General features: G+C 33.1%; 2 protein-coding genes and 1 long non-coding RNA gene across 3 annotated transcripts in view; 1 reads left to right on the top strand and 2 right to left on the bottom strand.

The window, feature by feature from the left end:
• Positions 1-1320: 1320 nt before the first annotated feature.
• Positions 1321-6098, bottom strand: LOC146924372 (uncharacterized). Its single transcript, XM_085709408.1, has 4 exons — positions 6030-6098; positions 4280-5183; positions 3121-3671; positions 1321-2334 (listed from the first exon to the last, which is right to left on the bottom strand). Exons 2-4 carry the CDS (start codon positions 5127-5129, stop codon positions 1525-1527), a joined length of 2211 nt encoding a protein of 736 aa, XP_085565534.1. The 5' UTR covers positions 5130-5183; positions 6030-6098; the 3' UTR covers positions 1321-1524.
• A 7826-nt stretch (positions 6099-13924) lies between these two features.
• LOC146924371 (putative aspartic protease At2g35615) lies at positions 13925-17680 on the bottom strand. The gene is made up of 2 exons (XM_085709407.1): positions 17266-17680; positions 13925-15291 (listed from the first exon to the last, which is right to left on the bottom strand). The coding sequence occupies exons 1-2, from the start codon at positions 17618-17620 to the stop codon at positions 14180-14182; spliced, it is 1467 nt and encodes a 488-aa protein (XP_085565533.1). The 5' UTR covers positions 17621-17680; the 3' UTR covers positions 13925-14179.
• The window catches only part of LOC146924370 (uncharacterized), a 56182-nt gene continuing 51319 nt past the window's right edge, over positions 15292-20154 (top strand). The window contains exon 1 of the long non-coding RNA XR_015010107.1: positions 15292-15416. This is a non-coding gene — a long non-coding RNA (uncharacterized LOC146924370). The remainder of the gene's footprint in view (positions 15417-20154) is intronic.

The following is a 20154-nucleotide window of genomic DNA, read 5'->3' as shown; positions in this document are numbered from 1 at the left end:
ACCAAATTTGTCTGAACTGCTTCAAGCTCTCCTTCAGATATGTCTTTCCCTTGGAGTATTGGGTGTCAGTGACCTTGACACATCTATCTATCTATCTATTTATAGTATAATGTTATTGATTCTTTAAGGTTCAGCTACACTCTGTCGTGCCTTTTGTTCTATTTAATTAAGCTTTTCCTCTGCAAATGGATCACTACAATTAAAGAATAATTCGTTTCCCTAATCACAATTAAAGCATATATATCCTCCCTTTCTTTCTTTTTTTTTGAGAGAAATATCCTCCCTTTCTTGATTAGGACCATTAATCAAGTTATGAAACTTGTATATATTTTATCTCTAAACCGTACTCCGGATTGTGAGACTCATTCTTCTTAAATGAAAATTAACAACAACAAAAAAAGAAATTAAGGTCCCATAGTCCGCTTTTCGTTTAGATGATGTATCGTAAATATTTTTTTGTATGTTTTTCTTTACAACGAAAAATAATGATTGTTAGTCAAAATTGATATATATATATAATTTAAGAAAGACAAATTTCCCTCAACAAAATTTTCCACTTTTGTTAGTGTTTTGGTTCTCCATCGTCGTTTTGTCTTTCTCCCTCCCTAGTGGAGCTCAATTCGACTCCCATCCGGTGGGTGTCATGCTATTCCCTCTCCTCGGCATTTCTTCAACCCACACTTCCAATGGTGCTCCCATGGGTCGTGTTTCGGAAGCCACGGATTAAACACCACAATGCCCAGCGATCGCCATCACAAACAAAAACCTCTCAACAACATATCCTCCATTCAAAACTTCCCTCTCTCCATTATCAAGACTACACTCATGGGTAAGTATCCCAAATGCCCATCTCCTAGGAAAGATATACTTCTCCAGTCTAAATCCAGCTAGAAATGTCCTATAATGTTTCAACCGACACTTTACTATTTTATCTGTTTTATTTCTCTTATGTCGAGTTTGTTGTTATTGTGTTTAATCTGTTGATAAACCCTAAATGTGTTTGACCTTTTGAAATTGCATCTTGAGGACATTGCTAATGTGAGATGTCTCCAACCTCGATCTCTTCGAAAACCATCTAATGGTCACTTTCGAGACTACCTATAGTCAATCTGAGCATACAAAAACCAAAGAAATAATTCATAACCGAGCAAGATTAAACACCGTGAATATGAGTAGTCTATATTTGTGAATAACTTCGCCATGATTTATACTATAGGAAGGGATGTGGTATATTTGTGCCCAAAAAACATCATTAAATAGTTATGCATTGAGAAACGCAGAAATTAAACAAACTAGTAAATAACATTATTATACATCATGTCTAAAACTGGCATTATCCATAAATTAATATTGATTGACATTTTAATGGTCATACAACAAGAAGAAATTACGTATTTAGTCAAAATAGCACACAATTACATCACACACACAAAAACAAAAAGAGAAACATACATATAATTGAGTGGGGCTAACTTATTCAATGACCTAATGAATCCCCCACTTAGCCATAATACATCACTTACACTAAGACCAAGGATTAACACCTTGATCAGGTTTACTTTCAGTTCGTGATGCCAAAAAAAGATAAGGATAATGAGAAATGTACCGCAATGGCTTCCTAGTAGATGATGATGGAAGGAAAAGAAGCATATATAACAAAATCACAACCACAACAAAAATCAGCGCCATAGCCAGAAACACATTGGCCAACCAACTGAGTTCACTGATAACTGTGTAGAGACCAGCCATAAAAGCCAAAGATAATGAAATGAGAGCGATTCCAAGAAGCGGCATAACGATTTTGAGAGTAAAAGTTACCAATTCAGTTAATCCAAGTGTTGCCCAAAAGAGTATGATGGTAGCACTAATGGAACTGAACAATGATATTGTGATGAAGATAATGAAAGCATGGAACATTGCATGACGTAAGTTGTGTGCTTTTCCTTCTGCTTCACCTGGAACAGCTAAACATGCTGCTACTGATGCAGTGATTATAAGTGTTGAAACAATTGTAAGGTTTTCTATTCTGTCTTTATATCTTTCAGATACTTTTTCTTTTTCGTTGTTACTCTGCTTTTGTTCGGTTTTGGTTGACTTTTCATTTCTTTGTTTTGTTTCACTTTGTTGAGATCCTTCAACATTGTCTTCTTTTTGGTCTTTATCTGATTCTGATTTTGGTGAACCTGAATCACTTTGTTGGGATCCTTCAAGATGGTCTTCGTTTTTGTCTTCATCAGATACTGTTTTTGGTGAATCTGAATCACTTGGTTTGGATGCCACTCTTCTTGGACTTTGCTTTGCACCAGCAGATTTAAGTGCAGTCCATGTAAGATGCTGCAAACATTGTTAAAGCTATGTGTCATAAAAGAAACAAAAAATAGATGCAAATTAGGATTACTCTTATATGGTTACAAGTTCAATATAAATCTCTTAGGCACACTCACAAAATATTTATTCTAGCTACCTTGTTTCTTTTAAATATTTTTAAAAATAATTAAAAAAAAAAAATTTACATTTTGTTATTTTGTGTGTGTGCTCTAGAGTTGTGACCATAATTTTGTGATCGTGGAAGACTTGCTCCATAGACTTTTAATTTTTGTCATTTAAAAATCTATAATTTTATTCTCTTAAATTTATAAATGTCAAACATTCTCTATACACTAGTAAATTTAGGGTTAGAATGATATAATATGGCAGGTGATTTGCTGTTTTGACACTAACAAATTTGAATTAAATTTTTATTGTGTTCTTAACTTGTTTTATGTCGAGCAAAGATGTCACATAAAATTTAAAAACTTCAACTGATTTTTATTCCAATGATAAAACCCTAGTTAAGTTCTTTAATCAATAATGTATTCTCATGCATACACTATTAATAATGTATTCTCATGCATACACTATTAATAAATTGATGTTTAGCCATTCATTTAAAATTAAACACTTTAGAGGTCATAACATCTCCCTAAAATTAAACTTTTTTAATCAATAATGTATTCTCATACATACACTATTAATAAATTGATGTTTAGCCATTCATTTAATCTACTTATATAAAAGAAAAAACTATACAGTAAACTTAGTTATAAATTTGCAAGTTTCTGAGAGAATAGAACTACTTGCCTGTCTCAAAGATGATTTATCAAGCTCAAAAAGTGCACTAACAATGTCAAGAGCTGTTTCGTTGTTTTGGTTAACCAAATCAAGTTTCACTCTTTCTTTGCCTTGGTTAACTAAGTAGTACACAGTTGTAGGATGGCATGATCTTGCAGCCAAATGCAAAGGAGTGTCACCTTTGTTATCTTTTTGATTTATCATCTTATAATGTTCACTACTTTGACTTTGTAGAATGTATTGCACCACCTCATATTTTCCATAGTTTGATGCAATGTGAAGAATATTACGTTCATGAGAAGTGTCAAGCATCTCTGTGGGATCAGGACAATATTCTAACAACTTCTTCACTACTTCCACATGGCCACCATACGATGCTAGATGAATTGGGAAATAACCTAATTTGTCCCTTTGAATTGTGCAGCATTTGCATTTGCCAAGTAATAATTCAACACCTTCAAGATAACCTGTAGATGCTGCGTAATGAAGAGGAAGCCTTTCATGTTTGTCCATTGAATGGATCCAATTTGGCTTGTTTTCTAGTATTGTCTTGAGCAGTTCTGACACACAAACATAAATATTACCCATTTTGTCACAAGTACCCTAATAGTATGGGTCAGCACAACAAATATAGAAGCCTAAGACAAATTTACGGCTAATTGTTTTGTTGTTTTTGGCTTTGACAGACTGACTTTGTGCATGTAGTTTCTTTGGCACACCTTATGCTATTTGTGACTGCTTGTTTGTGGTGATATATATTCCATTTTGGCTTGTTAAATTTTTTTTTCTTGAAATAATTTGTTTTTCAAAATTTCCTAGAATATAAAATCATTAATTACATTATGATGCTATCAATTTTGTTTAATATTTCTCTATTTTTTTTTTTTGGTCAAGAATATTTCTCCATTAATTGATAATAAAATCAAGAAATTCAATCTTTATCTAGACAATATTAATTTCGAAAATAGTAGAACATGAGACTAATAACATTAGACGATATAAAAATATTAAGTGAATGTGTTATAACCTTTGGAGGCATAAGACGATTGTATTGTTGGCCTTACCTTTTGGACCGCCCTGCCTAACAATGATAATTTGCATGGTATAATTTACTCATAGTGTTATCATTCAAGTGATTGAACAACAATATTATGACCAACTTACATACCTTGATTCTGCTTCATGATTGCTGCTACAACGGGCGATAATCCCTTCGGCTTAGCATCCTTCTTAGGGCTATTCTCCAAGATTAGTTTGGCAGCATCCTTGTCTCCATTTTCAACCGCAAGGTAAAGTACTGATTTCTTTGCATGATTAATAATATCTAACGCAAATTTATAACAAGAATTTGCCAATGAGTATCCAGACAAATCTTCAGTTTTGTAAAGTTCACAAACCTTGAAAATCATATCCCTGCTCATATTGCTCTTGTCACTTAACATTGCCTCATGTAACATAGTGTTGCCTTGAACATTCTTCTCCGTCACAAATTCTAATAAGTCCTCCATATTTGACTCTTCATCATACTCTTCTGGGTCACCATTATTTTTAGTGTATTCTAACCATTCCCTTTTTATATCATGCTGTCCAATATTAGTATAACTGGCTAATAGCTTTTTAACAGTTGGGATGTGTCCACCTCTTGCAGCAACATGTAATGCACTATCATAATTTTTGTTAAATTTGAACAAAAGTTTTGGAGCATGTTGAATTACAAGATTCACAATGTCATTATTACCATACCAAGCTGCAATATGTAGCACTGTGTTTTCCATAGGAGTCTCAATTTCTGTTAAATTAGAGAAATCCAACAAATTTGTTGAAACTCCATAGACCAATTGATATGCTTCATTAAGCAAATTAATTTGATTGTGAAATTGGCAACATTTGGGAATGACCTCAATGACTTCTGAGGGTTCAATTTCAAGTTCAGGCTCCTTTTCACTACTAACATTCCTTGATACGGCTTCATCTTGCAATGGTTCAGCAAAAAATAATTTTCCCTCTGGATGAGGCATATTATAATCAATGATTATTGTACTGACAATTGCAATATCTGGCTGCAAATAATCCTGCTCAAATCCGAATTTGAAATGTACATTATTTTGATACAATTTCAAGTTTTCAACTATATATTGTAAAAAAAACTTCACAAAAACATAAATAATTTATATGTAATTATTTTAATGTGAATTTACATTTTTAATTAATTTTTTTTTTGAAAGATAATTAATATTGTCTATAGAGTATTGGTATGTAACAAAAAAAAAAAGAGTATTGGTATCCAGCAAATATCACGTACCTATTTTGAGAGTTGGGTAACTACATTACGTAAGATGTTTAGCACCATAGAATATTTTGTGAACTACATTAATTATGAACTTCTTCAAAAAAAAAAAATTATGAACTTTAGCAACATTTCTAAAAAAAAAGTTAAATTAATATTTTTGTTCCTATAAATATAGCGAATTTCTTTTTTAGTTCTCACAAAATAAATGATATGTTTTAGTCCCTATAAAAATTGGCAAATTTTAATTTAACAAGAACTTATTTAACATGTCATTTTTTCTATAAGGACTAAAAATGAAATTGAATGTATTTATAGGACGAAAACTTTACCAAAAATAGAACTTTAGCACCATAGTTACTCTAAGTCGCGGACTTTTGATCAAACTATCCTTAAAGTTCTATTTTTTTTTTGAGGATGTATTCTACAGAGAATGATCCTCTCTCATCGGCTGCTCAACGCAACTTAATCGATTGAGCTACCCTATTAAATATAAATATATAAATACAATGTGTGAATGTGGAAAAGAATTTTAAATATAAAAGAATCACCACTCTAATAATATATCCAAATAATAAAATGCAGAAAATATAGAGAAATGAAATAAAATTTATAGTAACAAGTCACAAACCAAAATTGTCTGAACTGCTTCAAGCTCTCTCAGCAACTTTGTTTTTCTTTTGTTGTATTGGGTTCCAGTGACCCTGAAACATCTATTTATATCTATATATAGTATATTGCAATTGATTCTTTAAGGTTCTTTACGTGTGAAATGATAATTAATATCTACAATTAAAGAACTACACTCTGTCGTGCCTTTTGTTCTATTTAAGCTTTTCCTCTTTAATAAATCGACTACTACAATTAAAGAACAATACTTTTCTCTATTCACAATAAAATATATATCCTCCCTTTCTTGATTAGGACGATTAAACAAGTTCTGAAACTCGTGGAGATGTAGTTTCTGAAAAGATTCAGATCCCATAGTTTGCTTTCATTTGGTTGACGTAACCAATATATTTTATTATTACATTTTTTAGACATGTTTAAGGAATAAAACCAATATTACAATATTAAAAGAGTGGATAATAAATAAGTTTGTAAATGTTCTTTGAACGCTAAGATCTTCTTTATCTTAAACTGAAACATCATCGTCTCATCTTAAATTTGTTCTATAAAAAATAAATAAATTACATGTTACATGCACATTTCCTTATAATAAATTCATAAATATCATTCAAATTAATCTTAAAATTTTCAAACCAAATAAATTAACTAACTCAATATTCAACACAATGAACATAAAAGAGTACTCTTAACACGTAAACTAGATATTTGACCCGTGCTCCGCACAGGTTTACTGTAAAGGGATTGACATACGAATAAGGATATAGCCAACATGATAGGAATGAAATTGGTGCGATGAATTTTTTTAGTATTAAATAAGTGTAAAAAAAAAGGCAAGCCTGGCCTATTTAACTAAACATGCTTTCTAAGAAGCCTAAGCCTGGACCAATCTACTAAACAGGCCAGGCCATAGCCCCTGTAGACCGGCCTGTCCTATTCCCAACCCTTATTGCTTCTTTGTTTTGTTTTCCCGTCTTGTGTCGGTGTTCGTTTGATTCTAAATGATAAATTATCTTTGATGCAATGTAGATTCAATAAATAATTTAGACATCATATTCAGTGTCATATTTATAGACATTTTGCTATTGTATGTTGTTAATTTGTCTGTTTTGAGTTTGTTTGCAGATTCATCTTTTTTATTTTTAGGATGTTGAATTTGTGGTTATATTCGATGTACCCAATCATTTGAAGTTAGTGAATATTGATTTTATTTTGTAAAAAAAGAAATACTAAAAAACTTTAAAAAAAATCGTACACTTGCAACTTGCAAGTCATGATGTGAGATCCATTTTAATGCAATTGATAGATGTAATTCATATTTCAATATAATCATTCTGAGTTATTTTTCTCGACACTAGCATAATTTTTTGCTTTACTAAAGCTTAGTTACTTTTGTTATAAATTTCAAATTTCAGATAGCACTATACATGGAATATGTCTCGTATTGCTTAATTATATAAAGCAGTTAGCTAAGTATAAGGTGAGTTAAAAGTTCTACGTTATTTGAAAAATTGAACGCTGAGTAATATGTTAGGGTCTATAATTTCAATGTGTTCAAGTTGAATAAAATGTAATGTCCAACTCACTTGTGTGGTTTTCCTCTTGACCCCTAAGATCCGCTCATGACACAACCACACAAGTGCTATTTGAATCGATGGTCCGACAAAGGGTTTGAGTGGCTCTTTGTGTCGAACGTCTTTCTGACAATGGTAGTCAGGCGGCGTGTTGCGTTGAGCAGCCAACGACGGTGCAAGTGTATGTGGATGAAAAAAGCTTCCGGCTGAGGGGGAAGCATATGAATGTATAACTCACTCTTGATGGGAAGATTGTGTGTGGCAAGCGTAAGGTGAGTTAGAAATCTCACATAGCTTGAAAATGTGAAGGTAAGTGTGAAGAAATATAAACCCAATACGTTAAGATCTTGGGTTAAGACGTGATGCTTAACTCAATATAAATGATCCCTATAACTCTCTTATGACACAACATATGGTCAATTATGAAGTTTGTTTTTAATAAGCAGTCATTGTGTTGAAGGGGTCCCTTGTAATCATGAAAGGTGTTAGAAATCATGGCATTTATCTTCTGAAAGGTTCAATCTCTTAATTACTGGTCATGTAGCAGTGGTAATGACAAATCCCAGCAAAACCAGTGTGTGGCATCAAAGTTTGGGACATGTGAACCTCAAAGGAAAGAAAATACTTGGAAGTGAAGGTGTGTTAAGTTGAGGCAAGACTTAATATCTCAAGTTCAGTGAACACTGCATCTATGATCAAACCTAGGAAAAAATTGTTGAACAAAAATAGTCATTCAAATCCATCTTCATCACCAAATCCATGAAAAAATTGTTAGAATAAAAATCATTCTTTCGCAAAATCCAGCATATGTCGTTTCCCCGTATTCATCTTCTTCGTAATAGTGATTGTTCTTCTTCTTCTTCTTCCCTATATTCATCTTCTTCAAACCCAAATGGGTTGGTTTCCCATTCAACAATATTCTCATGGACTTTTTTTGTTTCTACGGAAAAACTAATACCTTAGCCTCTCTCATTCTTTCAAATTTTAACAACAACTCCATTAACAGAACCTGAGAAAGGTTGATGTTGATTTTGTTATCTTTTGTGAGAATTGAAGGGTTCTCACATATTTGAATGTAGTGTTGCTGGTGGTAATTTTCTTTCCATTTGTGTTGTGTTAAATTGAGAGTTGAGTGAAAGAAGAAGAGAGTAGCTTTTGATGATTTGTGATGATTTTTGATGAAAGAGACGAAAAAGAGAAGGGGTGGAGGATGAGGTTTATAAATCTCCTTGTGTTCAACCTCTTTCTCTTTTCTTCTTTTAATTAATCAATTAAATAAATAAGAAATGATTTTATGTTCTTTTTTTTTTAGGGAAAATTATTTTATGTTCTTTTATTTTGTTTTATAAATTTTAGGTTTAATTGCATATATCTTTATGTTTATTTTAGGTTTTAAGTTGATCTGTTATGTTTTAAAAGATTAAGTTGATCCCTTACGTTTTAAAAGTTTTCAAGTTGATCCAAAATGTTACTCATGTTGGAATAAGTTAGTCACTTCCGCTACATGATATTGAGTTTAATAAAACAGAAAAATTAAAAAAATATTTTAAAATTGATTTTCTAAATAAGTTTTCCACCACTTGTCAACCCAAATCTTTAACCGGTCAAGTGACGGAAGTGACTAACTTATTCAAATGTGAGTAATGTTTTGAACCAACTTGAAATTTTTAAAACATAAGGGACCAAGTTGAAACTTTTAAAACATAAAGGACCAACTTGAAATCTAAATAAATATAAGAGACCAAACATGCAATTAAGCCTAAATTTTAATATAGGTTTTAATTGCCATGTGGTGCCACGTGTGCACCACGTATACAATATGTTAAGGTCAGCAACTATCATGTGATAAGATTGTGCCAAATCAGTAAAAAAGTGGGTCCAGAAACTATTTTAAAAAGTAAAATTTTTTGCATGAACGTTTTGCAAAAGTTTTTCTTGTAGGGATCAAAATCCAAATACTTGCAGGGACGAATAACACATTTTAACCTAAGATATATTGATGGGGAAGAGAAAGCGGTAGCTATTAGATATTTGAAAGTATTCACCTATGGGTGATGATAAGTCTTTTATAAAGAGGATCTCTAAGACAAAGAAAACAAATATGCAAAAGGAAGGTGACTAGATCACTAAGTTGTCATATCATAAAGGCTCATCAAAAACTAAATAAGGACGAGATATGATTTATCTTCTTTTTCTCGAATCATCAGATAAACCCTAATTGTATTTGTCTATTTTATTTGATTATTTTCATTTGAAATTAATGATGTCAGTTTTGAGAGTATTTTTAAAAATAATCTGTGAACCCAAGTAGTCAAGAAATAAGAAATTAAACCAACTCATGTAATCAACATAGTTTGGTCTAACGGAGAGAAATATATTCCCATAATGCGATGAATCAAGATTAAAATTTCAACTAAAAAATGCACCAACATTTAGAGTCTCACACGTCTTAACAAGATTTTCTTCGACAAAGATAATCTATGTTAATCTAAAAAATCAACTTCCCCAAATAAAATTATTTTTTTAGAAATCAAACTAAATCAACTCTTCTGTATTTTTTATTTTATTTTACATATTTTAGCTTAAAACATAACCATCTATTCTTCCTTTTTAACATAACACTAATTTGTATACTCGTTTGTCTTTATAAATAACACCCTCTTCATCTTGGATGCATGCATGATAAAGTTTTTTTTTTTTTTGACAACATGATAAAGTTATAAGCGTTGCAATAGGTAATTACTCCAAAGAATACGGGTGTTATTCCCGTACGAAAAAGTGAGTTGCATGTAACCCAACGAGAGAGAAAAAAATTATATAAAAACAAATACCTGTTTTGATAAGGTGTCTTATTGACTTTTGTGGCGACTAAACGTTTCCTGCAACACCCATACTAAACGTATCTATAAAATTTAGCATGTGCATTAACTTGATACAAGATACATTAAAAATTTACAACAATAAAACTCCGAATAAATATCATATACAATCATAAGCGTTCGTACATTAAGAATATACATAACTTATCCGAAACATAGTAGATGCATCCTTGAAATCCTGGTCATCCGACAGCGGTACGAACGAACACTTACTGAAACATCCATTCGGCTACTAGCTTGTCATACCAATCTGTTTATCTGAAACAAATAAGGATTGGGATGAGACGTAATGTCTCAGTGAGTTCCACCTAACCCTAGGCTATAGGTAACCTTGGGGAAAACCTACGGTCACCACGTGTCTACAATACAACCTGATGTTGATTATACGTGTGTGGTCATGCTTGCTTAGACGGTCGTGCATACTAGGTCCGTCGTAGGTTCATCTTACTTGTCATAGGTCTTGCTTACATCATACGAGTCATGGCGGTTAAGGGGAACCTAATACCGCTATGCCAAGATACGCTAAACGCATCGAGGCCTAAACATAACATAATCATGTCACGAACCTGAACCGGAAGATTAGGGAGACCTAAGATCGTCATCGGCATATCATTCATAACTTGCTTTATTTGATAAACTTATGCGTGACTAACATCATATCACAATCATACATACATAGATGTTAGCGTTGAACAAACATATTATCTTGATTCATTTTACGGATAGCCCCAGGTGGAGTAACCCTGAGAACAATCCTATACATAACCGATGAAAACCTAGCTAAGGCACATCAGACTCCCTAAGTGACGTGCGGGCCCCCCGAAGGAAGCTTATCCTGTTCTCACGACATCTACGTCTTACATACTCATTTACCACGGATCCTTAAGCGATCCCATGTGTGGTAAACTACTCATATATCATAATCTTATCATACATACATGAAGGTTAAACCTATTCATACTTGCTCGTTTACCACGGGTCTGTGATTTACCTGTTTAGCGGCAACTACCTACATATTCCTATTCATGCATAGTGAAGGGATAACTTATCTAATCACGGCTTAACATGCTTGCATGGTCGTTCTTATTCATATGCGAAGAGAATACACTAAACACTTCACGTCTTAACATACTTAGGACTCATGCATAGCATTCTAGTTCTCAACAAACTATGTCGAGGCTCTACATTCATTCCCTTCCTTAAAGATTAGTTTACTACCCGACTTATATCATATCATTCTCTCATAAGCCATGCTTTACCAATATGTAAAATGCTTGCTTCATTCACAAGAAAACCTTTTGAAAGATTATCAAATGGGACCTTGGTTTGAGGGGTTTACTTTAATAAAAAGACTGCACCGCGGAAAACCGGCACGAAAAACATCAAACTGCCTGAAACTAGCAAACATCACATTTTTTTGCACTGTTTACTCGCCTAGGCGAGTTGGAGGCGAGCAGAACATTGGTTCTGTTCCTTTCTGCTCGCTGTGGCAAGTAATAGCTCGCCTCGGCGAGTTATGACAGTTCAGAACTTGTAAAAATGGCATTTTTAGCCCAAAAACCTCAAAACCAAGTGATCCAATGTATATTTGAACTTATTTGATCATAGGATACCTGAAAAACATTATTACAACAAGTATTTACATGTATAGCAAGCATGGCATAAAAGGGCAACTAATCATGAATCATAAAAACCCTAAAATTCATATTATCCTTACTTGTTAAACACATAATCCCAAGGGTGGGTGAACTATCTATAGAACTCACCTATGATTCTGCAATTACAAGCTTCCATCTTCAACTTCCTCTTTACACCAAACCCTAGCTCTTGATCTTGATTCCAAGATAGTCCTCAAAGCTTCAATTCAACCCATGGTTGTTTCTTGCTTGATAAGTTGCTAACATCCATGCTTGATTAACCAAGCTTTCAAGCATCACCTTTACCTAACATCAATGAAACCCTAACTTTTTCAATCTTGTCTTTGTGATGAAAGGAATGAAATCATGCTAGAACCAAGCTTCCTTTTAGCTTAAGAAATCATGAGGGAACATTACTTAACTTGGTTCAATGTTGGAACAAACTTTTGGAAGGTATAGAGAAGAGAGGGAGGGTGATTTTCTAGAGAGAAGGAGGAGAAAATCTTCTCTCAAAAACCTAGAGAGAGAAACATTCCAAAATTATGAAGATTTTGGCCCAAAATCACTTATATACCCCTTTGCGTGAAAGTACCAAAATGTCCCTCATCTTAAACGTGTTTATTCCGTCACTAATACTTAACTCGTATTTAGCTGACATCATGTAATAAACATTTTTCCATCATATTTACTTTCCATAACATAAATCCTATGGCACGTTCGACTGGTAATATTCCAATAATCGTCGAGTGGGATATTACATTTCCCTTACTAAGATCAGTGACAAAAAAAAGTGAAATCCTTCAATTCCCTCATCCCTAAATTTAGTGGCCGAAATTAAAGAGGAATTTCTCATTTTTCCACTCTAAATATTTCTCACTTATTGAATTTTGTTCAGTAGTATATTACTTATACTTGATCATCTCTACAAAATTTGTTTTAGGCCATAAATGTTCTTCATGACATTAGGCAGGGTTGCAAGTCAAATTGTATTAACTCACCTATGAAAAATTATATATCTTGGAGTTTTATTTTTTATTATATTGTAATTTTTTGAAAACCCAATAAAAACCCAATATCCGATTCAAAAATCAACTAGTTTGAGAGGTTTTTTATTTTTTTTGGTAGTGGCCGGTATTTGAACCCCAGACCTTGCATATTTTATGCATTGTCCCAACTAGCTGAGCTAAGCTCACGAGGACAGTTTGAGAGGTTTAATCTCACAGTTCACTTGCGAAAGCCCCGTTTAAAGCCATAGAAAATTCAAGAGTCCAATCTCACCTATGACAAATTAAATACATCTTCAAGTTGGTTTAATTCAGCTAGTAGGTTCTCTAGTTTTGTTTTCTCTGATTGGTTTTGTAGTCCATTGGCGTGTCTCCAAGCCATATAATATCTTGCGTTCATTTTTAATTCAAGTTTGCTTATAAAAAATTATAATATCCAAATCAAAAATAAAATTTCTATCTAACAATAACATATTTGTGAAGGAATGTCCAGAAATACATGTAATTATACTTTATGATAGGGAAATAATAACAAGTGTTTTTAAGACACTTATTAAGAAGTCCAAAAAGAAACTTTATTTTAAAAATTATGCATTCAACCCCTTAAAACTTTAAATTGTCTTTTTCTATATTAAACTTATCACTCATTTCCATTTTTGACTTCTTGTTTGAATGAGCATGATATTATCAATTTATGCCCTAATGAACATTTCTACATAAAACTTATCACCTGTTAGAATGACCCATGGTATTATTAACTCCAAATTAACTTGGAGTAAAATAAAATAAAATAAAAAACTCCAAATTAACTTTAGTACTATCAAAGTATTATTATTGATATAAGGGATACAATATCCATGCACACTCCCAACTCTCTCTCTCTCACACACATAATGCACATATTACATAAGCTTTATACTAAGCTCAACAACATAACAATACTGCCAACTTATTGAAAACTACATACTAATAACCACACATTTATTATTCTTGACACACATGACTAGAGGCAGTATAGCAGCCTTATACCAAATGGCATGGCATATACACACACATATTCTTATTCTGAAAGGACCGATAATTCTTCAATGGGCTTACTCTTATCCTCAAAAGACACTTTATTATAACCTTTTATAAGATTGAAAGTCACCAAGAAATCCATCTGTGCCCTACTTCCAAGTATATGCGGTTTTACCTCTGATGACTTCCCATAGTTACGTAGCCTTTGATGATACTTTTCATTTTCTCCTTCCACTGTTAAGCATATATAATGTTTTTCCTCCCCGTTGGATTCTGTATAAGTATAATCATCTAAAAAATTCTCCCTTTTCAACTCAATTTTTGTCTTTTTAAACTCAAATGATATTTTCTTCAATTTCTCAGCATTCCCATCTTTCTCGTAACACTTGTGATAATCGCCTTTCTTTTCTCCCTCTTTCCCATCTAATTCTTTTTCTACTTTTTCTAAAAATGTCTTGAATGTATCTTTACTAAGATGTGTAAATGTGTGACCTGAATCAATAATCATTACCTTATGAGCTTCATGAGTGTCATCACTTATCGGTATTTTGTTATTTTCACTTTCACCTACAGAAATACTTTTAAGATGGACGCAGTAACGAGTTTCACACAAAGAATGACCTTGTTCTGTTAAAGGAGTGCTCAACTGCTCCTTAAATTCCACACCGACCCCTAAAGTGAACTTGCTCATAGCTTTGATATCATTTTCGTCTTTGCGACGAAATTGTGGAAGATAATAAGAGAATTTTTTAATGACTTTTCGATACTGATTTATCAAAGATACCTCCCCGGATCCAAGTCCAACAACTCCTTGGCTTTTTGGTTCTTCATCATCTTTCTCTTTTGTGCTGGTTGGAGATGAAAACCCAATGTTCAATGTTTGTTCTTTATCGCAGTTTGTAAACCAAAGATTAGCTGGACCATAAATTCCTTTTGATTTAGTACCGTCTACATAACTCATACTAAACTCGCATAAATCTTTATCTTTTCTAGAATCTGGACATTCTGCAGTTTTGATACCGGTTTCCTTCAAAGCTAGATCTTTACATTTTTTATTTCCGCAATAGAAACTCTTCTTAGGCTTCTTGATACATGCTTCTTTACTTTTCTCATATTTTGCACAATAACATTTGCTATCTTTGCTCTCTCCACCTTTAATATAAGAAAAACAAATCATGCTAACAAGTGTTGTAAATGTATTGTTTAAAGAATCCATAGAGAGAAAATTGTATCTTGAAAATACAAATCAAACATTTGTCTTAATCGTAAGTGCACAGGTTTTCTTTACAAAATTACTACATCCGTCCCTAAATATATGGTTATTTTGGTTAAATCATAGGAATTAAGAAAGTTTGTAGTATTATCTCCGTCCATATGATCATTTTGGTAAAATCATGGGAATGAGGAAAGTTTGTAGTAATATTAAATTTGTTTATTATTAATATTAATTTCTACAATTTTATTCTTTAAGAGAGAGTTAGTATAGGTTTTCAACATAGTATTTATTGTTGATTGAAAAATATATTTTGTTAAATAAATAGGGGTATGTTGGTAAAAAATAATTAATGTAGTTGGAAATACAAAAATTGTTTTATAAAAAGGGACAAAAAAGAGAGCATTGCTAAATAACACGACAAAATTCTTCAAGAAAATTTCCCGAATCAACCAAATATCATATAATCTTCAATTATTAAATTACTATTAAACTTAAAATCAGTCACATGTAACTAAGTAAGCTTCTTCCCTACTATCCACTTTTGTTTTAATCGGTTTGTGTAGAAAATCTAGATGCCACCTCCTACTATGTATTGGGCAAGCAAAAATGCCCAACTTTCGAAACTATCTATATTGTTTTTTTTTTTTTTTTTTTACGGCAAATCATGTTGATTGTTACTCAAACCTTTTTTTCACTGTGATAGAGAGTGGTTGGAGCATCTTATTGTCTCTAATGGTTAAAAAGAACAATTCGTGTAATTGTCGTGAGCTTTTTTTTCGCTGGATTAAGCATTTCTGCAAAAAAGATTCTCAAAAATCTTATAAATAGGAACGGACGTAACACTTTTTTTAACTTTTAAAACAATACCCTAATGACACATATTTTTCTATAAAAGATAATTACCAAATAAATGAATATTTCAATCAATGTCATATTACTTACCGTTTTTTTTTAATTTTATCCAAATGTTTTAATTGAGGAATTGAAAATTATTATAAATAAGGTTTTTTTTTTAGAGGATAAATAAGGTTGATATTATCAACACTTTACAATTATGTCATATGAGATTTAAACTTGATCCAAATTGATGTTATAAGTCAAGGTCATATTCTCTCAAAAAAAAAAAATCAAGGTCATATAACTGGACCAGCACCTTGTACCATCTAATCTAATTTATATCACCTGCAATAACTTTCACTTTGAAATTATATAGTAACAGTGAATGAATTTAATTTGTATACACTGATAATTATAAAACTAGTTTAAATATGTATCCGATTAAATCACGCCACGTAGATATTTTTGAAAATATTTTAGAAACTAACCTATAAAAGTGACAATATAGCGTGATTTATTTAGATTCACATGTATGGGAAATTACACCGTCAAAACATAGAAATTAATTTTATAGTGAATACGTCAAATACTTGATAAATATTATTTAGTGCAAGTGTTATTTCTTCTTTTATTTATTCATTTTATTTGTTTTCAAACAAATTTATGCATTTGTCTTATTCTCTGTTAAATGAAGTGATCATATAATCAAGTGATTAATAAGCTCCAGTAGGATGAATTAGTTGTTTGAGAGAATCTGAGTTTAATTTTTGGATGAAACTATTCTACGGGAGTACTTATTATACTCCATACATTTCACAAAAATTATAAATGATTATTTATTAATTACGAAAAGTAAATAAAAAATTACCAATTCAACCTTCTTAGTTATTGGTTTTTGATTCTTAATATCATAAATATAAAGTGAAAAACAGTAATTTGTGATGCACATTTGTTTTGCTATTAAAAAAATATGATATAAATGACCAAATTTAATTAATGTTGGATTGAAAATCGAGCATAGATAATACGTACTAACATTTAACATTGAAAAAAATAAAGTAAATTGGATTTACCTAGGTTAGATTCACAAGTCTTTCCATAAAGCCATATGAGATCGCTTCCGGTGTCTGGAATGGCATATGTATCTTTGGGACCAAGATCACCATCGTCAATTTTAACACCGAATTTCATGAGATACCTGAACTGTTGTGCAATTATTTCAGATTCAATGGTTAAAAAAGATGCATCTAGGGTCTCATCATATTCAGATCCAAAAGAGATGTTGTTGTTGTTGTGATTTAAAGTGACTTGCTCGATGTTTAAACCGTTTAGGTTTTGAGTACTAGCATCGGCAAGTGGTTGGGTTGAAAGAGAAAGTAGCAAGAGTATTAGTTTTAGTGTGAAAAAGAATGGTTTTAGGGGATGCATTTTGGGACTAATTGCAAGAGTAGTAGTAATATAGTTGTATAAGTACTACAATGCATGCATGGGAAGTTAATGTAGGAAGAGTTCTTATATATAGAGGAGCTAGCTAGATAGAGATCAATGTGATGTCTTGTTCATTCACTGAGTGATGATGATTTACATTAATTGCATAAATTCTAAAGTGTTAACTGTTAAGAGTCCCACATCGGTTAGGAGTTGGCCTGACAATTTGTTTATAAGTGGGGGCAATCCTCACCTCACAAGCCGGTTTTGTGGGGTTGTGTTAGGCCCAACCACCATTTCTAATATGGTATCAGAGCCTCTTCACGATTCTTTGGGCCACCTGTTATCAGGTTTCCGTTATTGGGCCACCCGTCATTTATGTTCACGCTTCAGATGTGTAATCCTGAGCGTGAGGGGGTGTGTTAAGAGTCCCACATCGGTTAGGAGTTGGCCTGACAATTTGTTTATAAGTGGGGGCAATCCTCACCTCACAAGCCGGTTTTGTGGGGTTGTGTTAGGCCCAACCACGATTTCTAATATGGTATCAGAGCGATATCCTAGGGAGGAAGACGATGATGATGCTTCCGCTATCGATTCAGCATACGATGCAGAGGAAGATGAAGAATCTGAAGGTGTTCTCACAGTTTCTGCACAACCTATGGAATCTTCAGCTTCTCATGTTCATTTCATTTTCGGTAGTTTCGAGTCTCCAATTCAACCGGTTTCTACTCCTTCAATCGAACCAAAATTCGATGGATTCTCCGTCAAGATTGGTGAGATTCCTTGCGTAATTGTCGATCCTTGCTGCAACATCGTCAAAGAAGACGATTGTGTGTTCATTGATTCGCAAGAAGATGAGAAATTGGACGTTCTTGAACCTGACTTGGAGAATCGTTCCTCTGATTTTGTCGTTTCTGAAGCACCGGAGGTTCTCATCGATACATTACCTGTGAGATCGTGTAGCTCTGTTTACGGCGTCGCCGCCGTGAGGCTTTTCGCCTCGTGGTTGTTCGTCGAGAAGCAGTCTGAGCATCATGTTTCTGCCATCAACAATCGGCTTCTGTTTCTCAAATTACATGACGAATCAATCGTCGATTTTGATCCCGGTGGAAGTGTTTTCTCGTGTTCTTTCTTCTCCGATTCCAGTGTTCTACGGTGCACCTCTTTCTGTTTGTTGTGGATACCTTGGGATCGAGGAAAGAAGCGTTTCTCATCATTGATCTCAAGAGATAGCAGTTATGCGCGTTTGGAGAAGTGCTTCTTAAAGAAGCATGGTTTGGTTACGTTCAGAATCATGCTTGGATTTGGCTTTCTCTGTTCCTGTCTCAATTCACTTTTGAAATCACATTTTATGACATTACTTTTCTGTCATTTCTTTTGCAAATCCTTTCAGAAGCGTTTTATGCAGCGTTATACAGAAGTTCCTTTGATTCAATGTTTAGAAAAGCTGTTTTTGGTAGAAGCATGTTTGGTATAAGCTGTATTGGTTGGTTCGGAATAGCGTTTGGATCTGTTTCACATCTTCAGCTGTGTGGAAAATCACAGCATCACATAAGTGCGTTTCCAGCATCATTTTTCAGATTCTTGTTTTAACAGAAACATGAAAAGCACTTTTGGTATAAGTTGTTTCTGGTTCAGTTGTGTGATTCAATAAGCTGTGTTTGACACATCACATTTCACATAATCATTTTTTTGGAAAAGCTGGTTTGGAAAAGTGCGTTTGGAAAAGCCGTTTTGAATAAGCTACTTTTGGTTCAGTGGCGTTTCAAATAAGCTGGTTTACAGTTTCACAAAATCGAATTTTCATGTTTGGTTCTCAGAATCAGCAAGCTGTTTTGGTTGAAGAGTGTTTCTGAAATTACAAAGAAGGAGGAATGTGTTGTGCTACTGTGTTCAACTCAGATTTCTCTTCTGGGCTGCCTTTACATCATTGAACTCAATCATGGGCCTTCACATGCTTTCAACACACATTGTGTTATCACTAGTTTTCACCTCCTATTTTTACTTAGCTTACAGTATAATGAATAAATTGTATTTTCATTGTATTTCAAACTCAAATTGGTGAATTTTCCCATTTTGAGTTTGAGGGGGACTATTAGAATATAGTGAGAAGATAGCTTGTAGAGCAAGCTATCTAGATAGCTTGGAGAGCAAGCAAGTTAGTTAGAGTTAGTTACACAACTAAACTCTATATATAGGAACACTCTTGTATCATTTCATATCATATCTTTTATCAATCTATTCATTCTCTAATGAGTTCCTTTGAGTATCTTCCTCATGAGTACTCTTATGCTTGCTATCTTGCTTACATCTATGACTTCTCTCCCTATGATTCCATGATTTCTAATATGGTATCAGAGCCTCTTCACGATTCTTTGGGCCACCTGTTATCAGGTTTCCGTTATTGGGCCACCCGTCATTTATGTTCACGCTTCAGATGTGTAATCCTGAGCGTGAGGGGGTGTGTTAAGAGTCCCACATCGGTTAGGAGTTGGCCTGACAATTTGTTTATAAGTGGGGGCAATCCTCACCTC

The sequence above is a fragment of the Medicago sativa genome, chromosome 5, assembly GCF_051527215.1.
Source record: "Medicago sativa cultivar Bolivia chromosome 5, Bolivia_mono, whole genome shotgun sequence".
Lineage (NCBI taxonomy): Eukaryota > Viridiplantae > Streptophyta > Magnoliopsida > Fabales > Fabaceae > Medicago > Medicago sativa.
Note: the sequence above shows the minus strand (reverse complement) of the source record. Positions and strands in the feature narration are given on the sequence as shown.

Bases quoted from the DNA above. Each gene is read 5' to 3' on its own strand.
- LOC146924372 (XM_085709408.1), bottom strand. From the start codon at position 5,129: ATGCCTCATCCAGAGGGAAAATTATTTTTTGCTGAACCATTGCAAGAT. The intron at 3,672-4,279 runs GTATGTAAGTTG...TTTGTGTGTCAG, and splicing joins AATCATGAAGCAGAATCAAG to AACTGCTCAAGACAATACTA. The intron at 2,335-3,120 runs GCAAGTAGTTCT...CAATGTTTGCAG, and splicing joins ATAAATCATCTTTGAGACAG to CATCTTACATGGACTGCACT.
- LOC146924371 (XM_085709407.1), bottom strand. From the start codon at position 17,620: ATGCATCCCCTAAAACCATTCTTTTTCACACTAAAACTAATACTCTTG. The intron at 15,292-17,265 runs GTAAATCCAATT...CTTATATTAAAG, and splicing joins GACTTGTGAATCTAACCTAG to GTGGAGAGAGCAAAGATAGC.